The following is a 16,265-nucleotide window of genomic DNA, read 5'->3' on the forward strand; positions in this document are numbered from 1 at the left end:
GGAGTCAGCACAAGTATAAGGAATGAATATCATATTAAGCTTAGGTTAATTCAGTATTTCAAGTTCCAAGTGTATGTAAACTGAGCATTGACTACAGGAAAACATTTCACTCACCTTCTCATTGGCCTGTATAAGGTATGGAAGTATCAAAAATAATGGATCCAGGGGAGTAACAAACAGAAGCCTTCCATCTTAATAAAAGAGAGGGGGGATTAGGAATTAAGGCAAGTTCTCATACAGTTACTTTTTCAAGTATTCCCAGCTACAGCTAAATATAACTTAAACAAAAAAATGCCAGACCTTTTTGAAAAAGTACAAACACTCCAAGTTATGCTGAGAGTATGGGTGGAGGCTGGGAGCTGCTCATTTGCATATCCCGTTGAAAACCTCACCATGCCTGCAAAAGCAACTGGCACACAATGCACTGCCCCACAAAATGAAAAGTGGTGCTCCCATTCCTCAGGCTGCAGCATGTGCTGGGGAAGTGCATTAACATCAAAGGTGATGCCTCATGGGTTAGGTAATAAACAGAGGCACTGCCCGTCCTGTCAGATGGCACAGGGAAGATCTCTTGGTGCCCTCAGTTATCCCTCTATTAGAGCCACTGAAAGCAAATTATTGCTGTTTGTGGAATTTTTAAATCCATTCTTTGGATTTTGGCGCCACTGGCAAAGCTCATATTCATTGTACATACTCAGCTGCCCTGACAACAAGCTATTTCAGGGGTCAGTGAAGTATCAACCATTTTAATAAGACACGGGAATCACAGAGTCATACAGCATGGAAACAGACCCTACGGTCCAACTCATCCAAGCCAACCATGTTTCCCAAAATAAACCAGTTCCACTTGCCTGGGTTTAGCCCATATCCCTTTAAACCTTTCCTATTCATGTAGCTGACCAAATGTCTTTTAAATGTTCGTTTCACATACGAACCGCCTTCTGTGAATAAAAGTTGCCCCTCAGGTTCTTTTTAAATCATTCGCCTCTCAACTTGAGAATATGCTACCTAGTTTTGAACTCCCCTACACCAGGGAAAATACCTTTGCTATTCACCTTATCTACATCCCTTGTGATTTTATAAACCTCTATATGGTCACCCCTCAATCTCCTATGCTCCAGTGAAAAACGACCCAGCCTATCTAGCCTCTTGTTACAACTCAAACCTTCTATTCCCAGCAACATTCTGGTAAATATTTTCTGAACCCTCTCCGATTTAATAATATCAATCTTATAGCAGGGTGACCAGAATTGTACACAGTCTTACAAAAGTAGCTCCACCAACGTAGTGTACAACATCAACATGACATCCCTACTCCTGCACTCAACAATCTGAGCAATGAAGGCAAGCGTGTAAATCACCTCCTTAATCACTCTGTCTACCAGTGACACAAATTTCAAAGAATGATGAACCTGAACCACTAGGTCTCTCTGTTTGTCAACACTACCCAGGGCCTGACCATTAACTGTGCAAGTCCTGCCCTTGTTTGTTTTACCAATATGCATTACTCTATATTTATCCAAATTAGTCAAGAAGGAAATCGGGAGGGTGAAAAGGGGGCATGAGAGAGCTTTGGCTGAGATTGTTGGAGTGAATCCAAAGAGGTTGGTAAGTATATTAAAAGGAAAAATAATAACTAGAGAGAGAATAGAGCCCTTCAAGAACCAAAGTGGCCATGTATGTGTAGAACCACAGGAGATGGGCGAGGTCCTCAATGAATACTTCTCCTCTGTATTTATCATGGAGGAAGACATGAAGACTTGGGAACTTGGGGAGGTTACTGGTGACATCTTGAGGACAGTCCATATCACAGTAGAGGTGGTGTCGAATGTATGACGGTGGATAAATTTCCTGGTCCTGACTGGATATAGCCAAGAACACTGCAAGAGGCTAGAGAAAAAATTGCGAGGCCCTGGCTGATATTTTTGCATCATCGTTAGCCACGGATGAGGTCCTGGAAGACTGGAGGGCAGCGAATGCTGCGTCATTATTCAAGAAGGGCTGCAAAGAAAAGCCTGGGAACTGCAGACCAGTAAGCTTAACAACTGTGGTGGGTAAGGTATTAGAGAAGATGCTGAGGGAAAGGATATACATGCATTCGGAAAGGCAGGGTTTGATAAGGAGTAGTTAGCGTGGCTTTGTGAGTGGGAGATCATGCATCACAAATTTGTCAAGAGTTCTTTGTCTACCGCCCTGCCTTCATCAACCTTTCACGTCACTTCATCACAGTCTATATGGATTTCAGTAAGGCCTTTGATAAGATTCCACATGATAGGCTGCTCTGTAAGGTTAGATTGCATGGAACCCAGATTGAGCTGGCAAATTGGATACAAAATTGGCTTGATGGTAGGAAGCAGAGGGTAATAGTGGAAGGATGCTTGTCAGACTGGAGACCTGTGACTAGCAGAGTGCCTCAGGTGTTGGTGCTGGGCTCATTGTTATTTGTTATGTATATCAATGCTTTGGATGAAAATGTACAAGGCATAGTTAGTAAGTTTGTTAGTAAGGATGTTATTAAATTGGAAAGGGTGCAGAAGAAATTTACAAGGATGTTGCTTGGATTCAATGGTCTGAGTTATCCGGACAGGTTAGACAAGCTAGGACTTTTTTCTTTTGAGCCTAGGAGACTGACGGGGATCTTATGGAAGTGCATAAGATCATGAGAGGCATGGATAGGGTGAACACACTCAATATTTTTCCCAGGATTAGGAAGAGAGGACTACAGTGCATCAGTTTAAGGTCAGTGGGGAAATAATAAAGGGGAGCCTGAGGGGCAACTTTTTTGTTTTACACAGAGGGTGATGCACATATGGAATGAGCTGCCAGCGGAAGTGGTTCAAGCAAGTACATTAATGGCATTTAAAAGTTTTGTCGACAAATACATGGATAAGAAAGGTTTAGAAAAATATAGGCCAAGGCCAGGGAAATGGGGTTAGTGTGGATTTAAATTTGGTCGGCATGGACCAGTTTAGGCCAAAGGGCCTGTCTTTGTGCAGTAGGTCTCCATGACTCTAAACTCCATCTGTCACTCCTCAGCCCATTCATCCAAATGATCAGGATTCCTTTGTAATCTTAGATAACCTTCTTCACTGACTGCTATAGCACCAATTTTGGTGTCATTTGCAAACTTACTAACCATAACTCCTAAATTCTCATCCAAGTTGTTTCTATGAATAACAAACAGCAGTTAGACACAGCAATGATCCCTGCACTGGTCACAGGCCTCCAATGGGAGGAGCAGGTTTTCTTCATGAAGGGCATTACTGTAAGTCCTTGCTTTAAGTTGTTCCTCTTTAACATTGCAGCTATGAGGAGGTCAGGATAAGACTCAGCACTGGAATTTCCATTTTGATGCCATTTCGCATTGGGTCAATGCAGTTGAACATGACCCAATCAGTGCCATTTTGGAGCCAACTCCACCATTGCCTATCTCCGTGCTTATTCTGCTCACTACAAACTGCCCCAAATCTTCCACATGTAGTTATTCTTGCTCAGTTTCTCTGTCACTTGGCACCCTTATCTTAAGCCCTCTTTCACAGGATTTGTTTGGGGGAAGGTAGTAGAACAAACAACAATACAACACAGGAACAGGCCCTTTGGCCCTCCAAGCCTGCGCTGTCACATTTTGCCCTTCCATACTAAAACGGTCTTCACTTACAGGATCCGTATCCCTCTATTTCCTTCCTATTCATGTATTCATCCAGGGGCATCTTGAATACCGCTATTGTGTCTGCTTCCACCACTTCCTCTGGCAGTACCTTCCAGGCTCTCACCACCCTTTGTGTGAAAAAACCTGCCTCACACATCTCTTTTAAACTTTCCCCCGCTGCCGCACCTAGAACATGTGTCCCCTAGTACTTGACCCCTCCACCCTGGGAAAAAGGGACAGACCATGGAGTGCAGGTTCATAGCTCCTTGAAAGTGGAGTCGCAGGTAGATAGGATAGTGAAGAAGGTGTTTGGTACGCTGTCCTTTATCGGTCAGAATATCGAGTGCAGGAGTTGGAAGGTCATGTTGCGGCTGTACAGGACAATGTTTAGGCCACTTTTGGAATACTGCATGCAATTCTGGTCTCCTTTCTATGAGAAAGATGCTGTGAAACTTGAAAAAGGGTTCAGAAAAGATTTATAAGGACGTTGCCAGGGTTGGAGGATTTGAGCTGTAGGGAGAGGTTGAATAGGCGAGGGCTGTTTTCCCTGGAGCGTCGGAGGCTGAGGTGACCCTATAGAGATTTATAAAATCATGAGGGGCATGGATAGGATAAATAGACAAAGGCTTTTCCCTGGGGTGGGGGATTCCAGAACTAGAGGGCATAGGTTTACGGTGAGAGGGGAAAGATATAGAAGAGACTGAAGGCGCAACTTTTTCATGCAGAAGGTGGTGCGCGTATGGAATGAGTTGCCAGAGGAAGTGGTGGAGGCTGGTACAATTACAACATTTAAAAGGCATCTGGATGGGTATATGAATTGGAAGGGTTTGGAGGGATGTGGGCCTGGTGCTGGCAGGTGGGACTAGATTGGGTTGGGGTATCTGGTGCGCATGGACGAGTTGGACCGAAAGGTCTGTTTCCGTGCTGTACATCTCAAATGATTCCATGTGGCTAGTGAGAGGCAGCAGTACAGCGAAGCAGCATGCCAGAAAGAATAAGCAAACAATAAGAAAACAGAGTCAGCATATTTTTTAAATAAGAGCAAAATTCTTCAAACACAAATCTGAAATCAAAACAAAGTACTGGAAAAGCTCAGGTGGGCTAGCAGAGTTAGTGGCAAGAGAAAGAGAGTTAACTGAGTTTAATAAGAAAGCTGTTCTTCAGAACTGAAAAACATATTATAAGAAGAAAAATTCAGTCAGTGTGAATAATTGTAATAATGCATCTCACAAGTACAGGTAGACAATTCTTCACCCGAAGTCCTGAAATCCGAAAATATCTTCCTGGAATATTTTTTCCTCATTAACAAGATTGTTTGGTGTGCAAACAGTTAATCCAATTCCACATCCACTTGACCCACATCACTCAGATGCGACGTGGGGGCATGACCCGGTACTGGCAGGTGTCAATTCTGTCTCAGGCGCCCGTAATACTCACAGGTGTGTCTGTTGTTCGGTTCTTTTTCTAATTTCACCGTTAAACTGTCACTTATTCTGAAATCCGAAAAATTCCGAATTCCGAAAACCAGCTGGTCCCGAGGGTTTTGGATAAAGGATTGTGTACCCGTACTTCATGCCACTGTTTATCAAGTGTGACAAATTAGTGAATGGTATCACAGATACTCAAATAACCAGAGTACTCACCATGCTGAACCGACTGACCAATAAACCATGAACGATACTCTTCATCAAAAGCTTTCACTTCATACACTTGACTGGCCCCACTATTAAAAAGGTACAAAGCAGCAGTGCCTGGAGAAGAGGGGGAATAATTAATATTATGTAAGTCCATTCTACAATTATACAGAACAGTGTGAGAGATTAGAAATACCAAGCAATTTTAATGTACAGGTAATTCAACCCACATACAGTTTTAAGATAACTCTGCCTTAGTTCCAATGCCAATTGAGAATTCTTTTCAGACAGAGAATTGTTATGCTCTAAAATGCACTGCCTGAAAGGGCAGGGGAAGATAATTCAAATGGAACTTTCAAAAGGGAATTTGATTTCCACAGGTAACGGGATAATTTGCAGGGTTAGGAGGAAAGAGTGATGCTGGATTGTAATAGACCGATAAAAATCAGTCAGGCCATTCATGAGATAAATCAGTAAATACACTTAACATAAAGATCGGTAGCTGTATTGAACTCTCTTATAACCACAAACGTGAACTCAATAATAATTTTAAACCCAAAGTCAATAGATACTTTACTAGTAAAATTTATTGAGGAATATAGAGCCAGAGAAACAGGGTTAACATTTCAGGCTGATGAGGTTTCATCAGATTTGCAGCATTTGCAGTGTTTTGCTTCTATACTGGACAGTTATCTGTTTGATTCACTATCCAAACAACCAACCTGTACCCGTAAATTTGGGGCCACTTGGCTGTTTGGTTGATTTGTGATGCAGAATGGGTGCTATTCCCACTCCAGTTAAGGTTAGCATGAAGGACTCTCAATCTCTCTCTCTCTCTCTCTCTAATGGGTTCTCATGGATTCAAGACCTGCCTCTTCAACCTGGTCATGGTGGTAGTTGTAGCACTGGGGGTTGGTCCCTGCCTTTGGGCAGAAAACTCTGAAAGGTAAGAGTCCCACAAATATGATTTGTTGATAGAAGTATTTAAAGGAAGCTAGGTAAACGTGTGGGAGAAAGAAATCAAAAGACATGCTGATAGGGTTTGATGAAGAGGGATGGGAGGGCTGTGTGGCGCATTAAGGACCAGTTCAGCTGAACGGCTTGCGCTGTGCTGTAAATTCTATGCAATCAATGATGGCCTAATAGGAACAGGACTAGGCCAACCATTCACCTCGTAGATCATCGCTGATCTATAACTTACCCCATTTACTCAACTTGGCTCCTTTTCCCTCATTACCCATAACCAACAAAAGATGTACCAATCTCAGACTGAAAGCTACAATTGCCATCCACAGCCTTTTGGGAAAAAGAACTGTTTAAAGTGTAGTTACAAATAAATTGTCAGTAACTGACAGTACTACAGTACACTGGCTCCAACATGCCCAGCACCGAATTACACTGCATGTACCAGGTGGCTGGGTTTCCTTATTCATCAGAGGTAACTTAGCATCCATCTAGCTCAATCATGGACTCCATATCCTTAGTACCAACAAACCATTACCAGCACATCTGACATATATCATAGGTGACACCTGATCACGTAAATAACACACTTACCTGTTTTGGGATTCCTTAGCCGGGTGAAAACAGGTCCACAGGCAGCCTTGTCTGGTACATCAATGACAGACTCTGAAACAGGAAGGTTGGGGTAGAAAAGAAATTAATAGAAATCAGTCCAGTAAACAGAACAAGTGTCAAAAGCTTTCTATACACACCATCTTCACACTTTGGCTTCACCTCTGAAAAATGATCAGATCTCTACAGTTAATTGGTCAGCATGTTCAACCTGTTTTGCTGTGCAGGGAAAACCATGATATGACCTTGCCCAGGATTGGATTTCTATTATCACGGAGTTGATGCAAAGCACTTTGGACTGCACCTTAATATAAAACAATCCTGTCACTCAGGTAATGACCCAGTGCACAAAAGCTCCTCTGAGGTAGGTCATATACCTCCTGCAAGGTACCTTGCAATGGTATGAGTGTCCCAAATTACAGTTTAAATTCACCACAATAATTGCATTTGCATAGCATCTTTAACACAGCAAACAAATGTCACAGAAACCACTAGACCACCTAAGAAAGATGCACTGCCATTAGTCTTGATCCCAAGTCTTGGGCGATAAAAACAATGCAAAGGAGACTCCCAAGGATGGCACCAGTGATGAGGGACCAGTTCTGTGCAGAGAGTGGAGAAGCTGAAAATTGTTTTCCATACATTAGTGAACATTGAAAGGAGATCAAATAAAGACATTCAAAATTACCAAGTCGGTTTGACAGAAGAAATTCTGAAGAAACTTCTGACGGGTTGCAGGGTCACCGGACACAGAATGGCAAAAAGGACCAGAGGGAAGATGAGAGGAACTTGTTTTTACACCGCAACTTACTAAGACCCAGAACAAACTGCCTGAAGAAGTGGTGGCAAGAGATGCAACAGCAAATTTCAAACGGGAGTTATAAATGTAGACAGGGAGAAAATAACTTCATGACCAAAGGAAATGATCTGGGAAATGAAACTGATACTGATGGGATAGCTTTTCTAAAAAAAAACACAAGCATAGCCATTATAGGTCAGATAGTTATAGAATCATACAATACAGAAGAGGCCCTTCAGCTCATCAAGTCTGTATGGCCAAAAATATACTACTACCTACACTGGCCCCACTCTCTCACTCTAGGCCCACTGATTTGAATGTTATGATATGTTAAGTGTTCATCCAAGTACTTTTTAAAACATTGTGAGGTTTCCCACTTCAATTTCCCTCTTGCGTAGTATATTCAAGATTCATACCACCCTCTGGGTGAAATTTCTTCTCCTGAAATACCCTCTAAACCTCCTGCCGTTCACTTTATAATCATGGCCCCTTCTTGCTGACCCTTCAACTAAGAGGAACAGCTGCTTTCTATTCCCCTTTTCCTTGTAATCTTATACACATCTATCAGGTTCACCTCCAACCTTCCCTGCTCCAAGGAAAACAACCTGAGCTTATCCAGCCTCTCTTCATCGCTGAAAGGCTCCACTCTGGCAACATCCTGGTGAAGCTCCTCAGCACCCACTGCATAAAATCAAATCCTTCCTAAAGTGCAGGGGCCAAAAACACACAGTTCTCCAACTGTGGCTCAACCAGAGTTCTGTACAGCTCTCTCATGACCTTCCTGCTCTTATAATCAATGCCATGACTGATAAAGGCAAGTGTCCTGTATGCCTTCCTAACTACACTATCAACCAGTCCTAACACTTGCAGACATTTGTGGACAAACACTCCAAGATCCCTCTGAGCTTCCTAATGTCTTGCTATTCATGGGTACCCCTTTGTCTTGCTCCCTCTTCCACCTCACACCTATCAGGTTTAAGCTCCATCTGCTACTATCTGCCTAATCTATTTATATCTTCCTATGATCTAACACCTTCCACCTCACCGTCACCCATCCAGCTAATCTTTGTGTCATCCATAAACTTATCATATACCACCACCCTCCACATTCTCACCTACATCACTTATGAATATCACAAACAATCACGGACCTACAATGACCCCTACTACATGCCACTGCACACAGGGCTCCAGTCACACATTCAGCCTTCTAACACCACCCACTGTCTCCAAGCCAATTTTGGATCCTGTGCTCTCCGGTGATGTTTGGCTCGGTGATTCCCGAGCAATAGGAAGCTACGGTTTGAATACCACAGTATCCAAGAACATCCTAACAATGAGAAATGCTCATGTTTTCCCTCAAGTTCGGCACTTGCATGAACAGAGTAAAACAGCTGGTCTCATGTTGGTGCACATTTCACCAAGTGTGGTTCATCAATAGTGCATATTTCACGTACTAAAGGTGAACCACCAGAATTCAAACGAATGAAAAGGTGGTAAGGGAAGATTCTGTAAGATGAGATGTTTATATGACTTTAGATTTTAAATTAAGTTATTAACGAGGCTGAATAGCAGAAGTGAGATTTACGATTAGAAAGAACATCACAAATCACAAAGTCATGTTGAGAAGCACAGTCTCCCAGCCTCTGTCTGGGATCAGGCCCCAGTGACTGTGTTCATGTGACAGTCTCAATGTGTCAGCAGGCAATCTGCCACAAAGGTCATCGCAGTCAAGGTCAACTCCACCTTCAACAAATCCCCACAGAGATTCAAAAATGGAAAACACATGGACAAGGATCTAGGGACAGTCACCTCACATTGGCATCCAAACCTCAACTGACCAACCAAAGATGACAGGTCAAACCTGTGACCGTGCTGGCATGCACAGCTCAACTTCACTCGGGACAAACAGAGTGAACCATTTGAAGATCTCCCAAGTGTGGCACATTATGGGATTCCTCATAGGAGACAGTGCCAGGTTTCTGTGTTCTTACAGTCAGCAGAGACCCATTGTTAAACAATCTCACCAGAATGTCTCCAACTGATGCACAGGAGCCATCTGTTCCATAGGTCAGTTTGTGGGCTAACCCAGAATAGAGACATCCATTCTGGCAAAATATCAGTACCAGCTTTTCACTGGTTGTACGTCACTCCCTCTGCATGTGAATTTATGAAATTAAAACAGTGGCAGTTGCTTCCTGTAGAGCAAGGCAGGAGCAACAAAATCAAAATACAATCGGCACGATCAGAAAACAATGAGACACGCCTGCTAAAGATGTATTGAGTGGATTTATAGTTATACAGCACGGAAACAGACCCTTCAGTCCAAACAATCCATGCCGACCATAATCCCAAATTAAACTCGTCCTACCTGCCTGCACTTGGCCTATATCCCTCCAAACCTCTCTTATTCATGAACTTATCTAAATGTCTTTTAAACATTGTAACTGTACCCACATCCATCGCTTCATTTGGAAGTTCATTCTATACATGAACGACTCTGTGTAAAAATGTTGTCCCTCATGTCTTTTTAAATCTTTCTCCTCTCACCTTAATAGTATGACCCTCTAATCTTGAAATCCTTCACACAAGGGTAAAGACACCTGCCATTCGTCTTATCTATAACCACTCATGATTTTATAAACCTCCATTAAGGTCAGCTCTTAACCAACTATTGCCCCACTGAAAAAAGCCCCAGCCTATCCAGCCTCTTCTTATAACTCAAAGCCCCCATTCCCCACAATACTCTGGTAAAACCTTTTTGAACTTTCTTCAGCTTAACATTCTTCTTATAACTGGAGACCAGAACTGAACACAGTACTCCAGAAGAGGCCCAACCAACATCCTATACAACCTCAATGTAATGTCCCAGCTCCTTTATTCAAAGATCTGAGCAATGAAGGAAAGCGTGCTAAATGCCTTCTTAACCACCCTATCTATATGCAAACTTTAAAAAATTATTTACCACCCCCTACGTCTCTCTGCTCTACAGCACTACCCAGAGTCAATAGCATGGTCAGGCAGCATCTGAGGTGCAGCAGAATCGACATTTTGGGCAAAAGCCCTTCATCAGGAATGAGGCTTGTAGGCCGGGGGCTGAGAGATAAATGGGAGGGTGGTGGGGTTGGGTGGGGGTGAAGGTAACTGAGAATGCGATATGTAGATGAAGGTGGGAAGAAGGTGATAGGTTGGAGGGAAGGGTGGAGCGGATAGATGGGAAAGACATGAACAGGTCAAGAGGGTGGTGCTGAGTTAGAGGCTTGGGATTGGGATAAATTGGGGGGATGGGAAATGAGGAAAGTAGTGAAATCGACATTAATCCCGTGGGGTTGTAGAATCCCAAGGTGGAAGAGGAGGTATTCTTCCTCCAGGTGTCAGGTGGTTAGAGTTTGGCAAGAGAGGAGGCCCAGGACCTGCATGTCCTTGGCAGAGTGGGAGGGGGAATTGAAGTGTATAGCCACAGGGCAGTGGAGCTGCTTGGTGCAGGTGTCCCAGAATCTCGGACTCAGCCTCACTCTTTTCAACTGGATCCTCAGTTTCCTGACGCACAGGCCACAATCAGTGAAGGTTGGGGACAATAGTTCATCCTCACTAACAATCAACACTGGAACCCCCAGGGATGCATACTCAGCCCCCTACTGTATACCCATGACTGCATCACCAAATACCAGACTAATGCCATTTGCAAGTTCGCTGATGACACCATCATAGTCGGTCAAATCTCAGATGGCGACAAAACAGACTACACGTGGGAGGTGGAAGACCTGAAAAAATGGTGCACTGAGAACAACCTAGCTCTCAATGACGGCAAAACCAAGGAACTCACTATTGACTTTTGACGGGATTTTACTCATTTCCCCCCCCTACACATTAACAGCACAGAGTTAGAACGATTGGAGAGTGTCAAGCTCCTGGGTGTGGTCACCCACAACAAGATTTCTTGGACTCTTCATGTGGACGCACTGGTTACAAAGGCCCAACAACGTCTCTTCTTCCTCAGGCAGCTGAGAAAATTTGGCATGATGGCGAATACCCTGGCCAATTTTTATAAGTGCGTCCTCGAGAGCATTCTGTCTGGATAGATCACTGCCTGGCATGGTAACTGTACTATTCAAGATCGGAGAGGGTTAGAGAGTGGTGAACTCGGCCTGGACAACCACAAAGGCCAACCTCCTACCTATAGAATCCATCTACCAGGCCCGTTGTCAAGGAAAGGCCGCCAGCATTCTCAAAGATCCATCCCACCCTGGCAATATTTTTCTACAACCTTTATCATTAGGGAGAAGATACAGAAGCCTGAACACATGCACCAGCCGGTTTCGAAATAGTTTCTACCCTACTGTTGTTAGAATCCTGAATGGACTCACAAACTCTTAACACTCGCCTGTACCTGTGTTTTTGTTTTTCCCGCTGTTTACCTATTATTTACTATCTATGTTATTTAACTATGTGATCTGCCTGTATCGCTTGCAAGACAAAGCTTTACACTGTGCCTTGGTACACGTGACAACAAATTCAATTCAATTAATGTTCTCTGAATGATTCGCAAGTTGGTGTCCTGTGTCCCGATGTAGAGGGGACCACATTGGGTGCAACGGATACAGTAGATGATAGTTGTGGAGGTACAGGTAAATTTCTGTCGGATTAGATTAGATTAGATCACTTACAGTGTGGAAACAAGCTCTTCGGCCCAACAAGTCCACGCCGACCCTCCGAAGAGCAACCCACCCAGACCCATTCCCCTGTATTTACCCCTTTACCCAACACTACAGACAATTTAGCATGGCCAATTCACCTAACCTGCACATTTTTGGACTGTGGGAGGAAACCGGAGCATCCAGAGGAAACCCACGCAGACAAGGGGAGAATGTGCAAACTTCACAGACAGTTGCCTGAGGCGGGAATTGAACCCGGGTCTCTGGCGCTGTGAGGCAGCATAGCTAACCACTGAGCCACCGAAAGGATGTGGAAGGATCTGTTGGGGACTTGGACAGAGGTGAGGTTGGGGGGGGGGATTTGGGCGCAGCTTTTGCACTTTCTCTGGTGGCAGGGGAAGGTGCTGGGAGTGGGTTGAGAGCTGGTGGGGGGGGTGAGGATCTGTCAAGGGAGTGGCGGAGGGAATGGTCTCTCTGGAATGCTGATAGGGGTGGGGAGGGAAATATATCCGTGGTGGTGGGGTCTGTTTGTAGGTGGCGGAAGTAGCAGAGGATGATGCGATGTATATGGTGTTTGGTGGGGTGGAAGATGAGGACTGAGGGGGGGAGGCTCTGTCTTTGTTTGTTAGGAGGGGTGGGGTTCGGTAAGTGGAGGAGATGTGCTGGAGGCCATCACGAATACATGGGAGGGGAAATTGTGGTCTTTGAAGGAGGAGGCCATCTGGGAATTTCTATGGTGGAATTGGTCATCCTGGGAACAGATGCAACAGAAGCAGAGGAGTTGGGAATAAGTGATGGCATTTTTACAAGAGGCAAGGCGAGAGGAGATACAGTCTAGATAGCCATGCTGGTCCATGAGTCTGTAATAGATATCTGTGGTTAGTCAGTTGCTGGACATGGAGATGGAGAGGTCCAGGAAGGGGAGGGAGGTGTCTGAAATGGTCCAGGTGAATTTAAGGTTGGAGTGAAAGATGTTAGTGAAGTTGATGAACCTCCTCGTGGGAGCATGAGGTGGTGCTGATACAGTCATCGATGTACCGGAGAAAAAGGTGGGGAGTGGTGCTGGTGTAGCTACGGAAGATGAACTGTTCCACGTACCTAACGAAGAGGCAGGCAGAGCTGGGTCCCACGGCCAGCCCTTTGGTTTGGAGGAAGTGGGAGGATTGGAAGGAGAAGTTGTTAAAGGGTGAGGACCAGTTCAGCATGGTGGATGAGGGTGTCAGTGGAAGGGTACTGGTTGGGACTGGCTGGGAACACTACCCAGAAACCTACTTTTGATTGTACAAATCCTGTCCTTGTTTGTTCGAACAAAATGCAACACCTCCAATTTATCCAAATTAAATTCCATCTGCCACTCTTCAGCCCATTGACCCAATTGATGGAGATCTCTTTGTAATCTTAGATAACTTCCTTCACTGTCAACTATAGCACCAATTTTGTTGTCATCCACAAGCTTACAAACCATGACTCCTAAATTCTCATCCAAATCATTTATATAAATGATAAAAGGTGGACATAGCACCAATCCCTGTGGAACACTGCTGGTCATCGGCCTCCACTCTGAAAAATAACCCTGTACCATCATTGTCTTCTGCCATTAAGCAAATTTTGAATCCAATTGGCAAGCTCATTCTGAATCCCATGTGATCTAACTTTACTAATCAATCTATCATGCAAACTTTGTCAAAGGCTTTACTAAAGTACAAGTAAACAATGTCAACCATTCTGCCCTCATCAATCTTCTTGGTTCGTTCCTCAAAAACTTCAACTTACCACGCAGGAATTAATCCGATTTGGAAATGAGAGCGGCTCACATTTGACAACAGCCAGTTGCTCCTCAAAGATGGTTTTACAACTTTGTGTAAAATATACATTAAAATAAAATTTACATATATGATTGCAGCAATATTGGTAATATGGTATTAACTTCCACCAAGAAGCAACTGAAGGTGGTCGACACCTCTTCAAGAGCAGTTAAAGATAAGGCAATAAATTCCAGTCCTCCCAAGAACAAACTGAACTAAATATTCATTCCCTCTGAAAATCACATCCCTAATGTAAGTTTCAACCTCCATTAAATACATCACTTTGCTATTCCAAACTGTGCGTGGCTGTATACTAGGAGAGGCTTACGGAGTTGACCAGTACAGACCTTTATCTCTCCACCCTTGAGGCTTCCTGCCTCTATTCCTGATGAAGGGCTTTTGCCCGAAATGTCTATTTTCCTGCTCCTCAGATGCTGCCTGACCTGCTGTGCTTTTCCAGCACCACTCTGATCTAAACTCTGGTTTCCAGCATTTGCAGTTCTCAATTTTGCCCCATCATCTGACAAGACAGATGTCTGCCACAGGCACATGTTTGCACAGGAACTGATGAAGGCCTTTGCTCACCGTAAAACTTTAAATTTATACAATACTTTACAGCATTACTGTTGTTAAACTTGATTTTGCCACTATTGTTTAGACATTTCTGTTCTGCTGAAAACATTCGCTTTCTTATATTTGTATACATTTCCCATGTTGCACTTACATCTAATTTCTATAATTCTGAAATACATTAGAATTTATGAGTAGATCTATATTTAGGAGAAACTACATTTCAATAGCTACATTAGGGACTATATTACAATGCGTAAAATCAATGTCATTCAGATATATTAACACACTTTGGAGCTTTTTAGTGTACACAAGAAACTTAATACGAAATGTTAAATTTTGCTGAATTCCCAGTTCCCCGGTTTCAAAGAAATGAACCCTTTCCTCAACATCCTGCCTGAGTCACTGGCAGAGAATATTGGATCAAGGTTGGACATTCAGTTCCTTAATCACGAGAAAAAGGGGTATTCGCTCCCTTTGATCCTCACACTGTTCCAGAGTCTATGATTGTATATTTTATGACGAGCAGTCAGAATTAATGCTGTAACCTGCAGTGACTAGGCACAAGAGGAGTTTTTAACTGCATATAGCAAAAAAAAGGAGAAAACCAAACCAACACACTTTCTAAAAATCTCCCAAATGAAAATACTGATAGTATTTGCATTAATACAGGACCCTTCCCCATCTCAAGCTGGTCTTTACGATTAACGAAGCAACTTTGGAAATGTAGTCACTATTGTAGTGAAGAGAATTCGGTAGCCAATTCCCACACAGCAAGATCCCATACACAGCAATGAGAGAAGTACCGGAAAACCTGTTTTTAAGAGAGATTGGACAGGACACCGGGGAGAATGTTCCTGCTTTCTTTTGTTTTACAAATTGGAGGCGCTGAAGTTTTATTTAAGTTCCCCGGCAGGACCTTGAAAATACTGCACCTCTGACGGTGAATGCAGCACCCACTCTGGAATTTTGTGCCCAAAACTCTGTTGTGGGACTTGAGCTCAGAACCAGACTCTGAGGAAAGAGCGCCAATAACTGATTAAAACCTTCATGTTTGGCCAATGCCATTTTCTGATTACCTTGTGCCAACAGGACCCACTGGTTAGAGTGCAAGTCCTTCTTTGTGTTCCGCTTGTTGGGCATGGCAGACCTGATGTCAATGTAGTATCTACTCAGTGATACAATGTTGCAGCTCCCAAATTGTGACAATCCTTCCTCACTCTGAATGGCGCCAACCAGACCCAGCTCAGCGGACAACAGCAGAAAGGGGGAAAGTGAACCCAGTACATTCATTTAAAAGAAAAACCGGAAAGTCTTGGGCAGCAGAGATGCAGGGAGACTTCACATGACTATAGTACCGAGTTGGTCATATCGAGGGGTTAAACAATCAAAGAGCCAGCAATGACGGCAATTGAATGAAACCAACCACACACCCTCTTCTGTGCATGAGGTGGTACAATCCTAATTAAAGGGACCCTGCATCCAAAACACACGCCAGTGCAAAACTCAGTTAAAGCATTGGGTTTTCAAGGAGCAGTCCAAGAAGACAATTGACAACAAACTATGTATTAATTAATT

The 16,265-nt window shown here is 43.6% G+C and overlaps 1 protein-coding gene across 1 annotated transcript in view; it reads right to left on the reverse strand.

The window, feature by feature from the left end:
- Nucleotides 1-16,002, reverse strand: part of rnaseh2b (ribonuclease H2, subunit B) — a 44,540-nt gene extending 28,538 nt beyond the window's left edge. Inside the window, exons 1-4 of the mRNA XM_043700431.2 lie at nt 15,767-16,002; nt 6,841-6,912; nt 5,293-5,400; nt 115-191 (exon numbers count right to left, since the gene is read on the reverse strand). Coding sequence (XP_043556366.2) covers nt 115-191; nt 5,293-5,400; nt 6,841-6,912; nt 15,767-15,980 — 471 coding nt within the window. The 5' untranslated portion in view covers nt 15,981-16,002. The remainder of the gene's footprint in view (nt 1-114; nt 192-5,292; nt 5,401-6,840; nt 6,913-15,766) is intronic.
- Nucleotides 16,003-16,265: the final 263 nt, after the last annotated feature.

This window comes from Chiloscyllium plagiosum, unplaced genomic scaffold, assembly GCF_037043375.1.
Source record: "Chiloscyllium plagiosum isolate Xiang-an unplaced genomic scaffold, Cpla_swu_hap1 HiC_scaffold_12, whole genome shotgun sequence".
NCBI lineage: Eukaryota > Metazoa > Chordata > Chondrichthyes > Orectolobiformes > Hemiscylliidae > Chiloscyllium > Chiloscyllium plagiosum.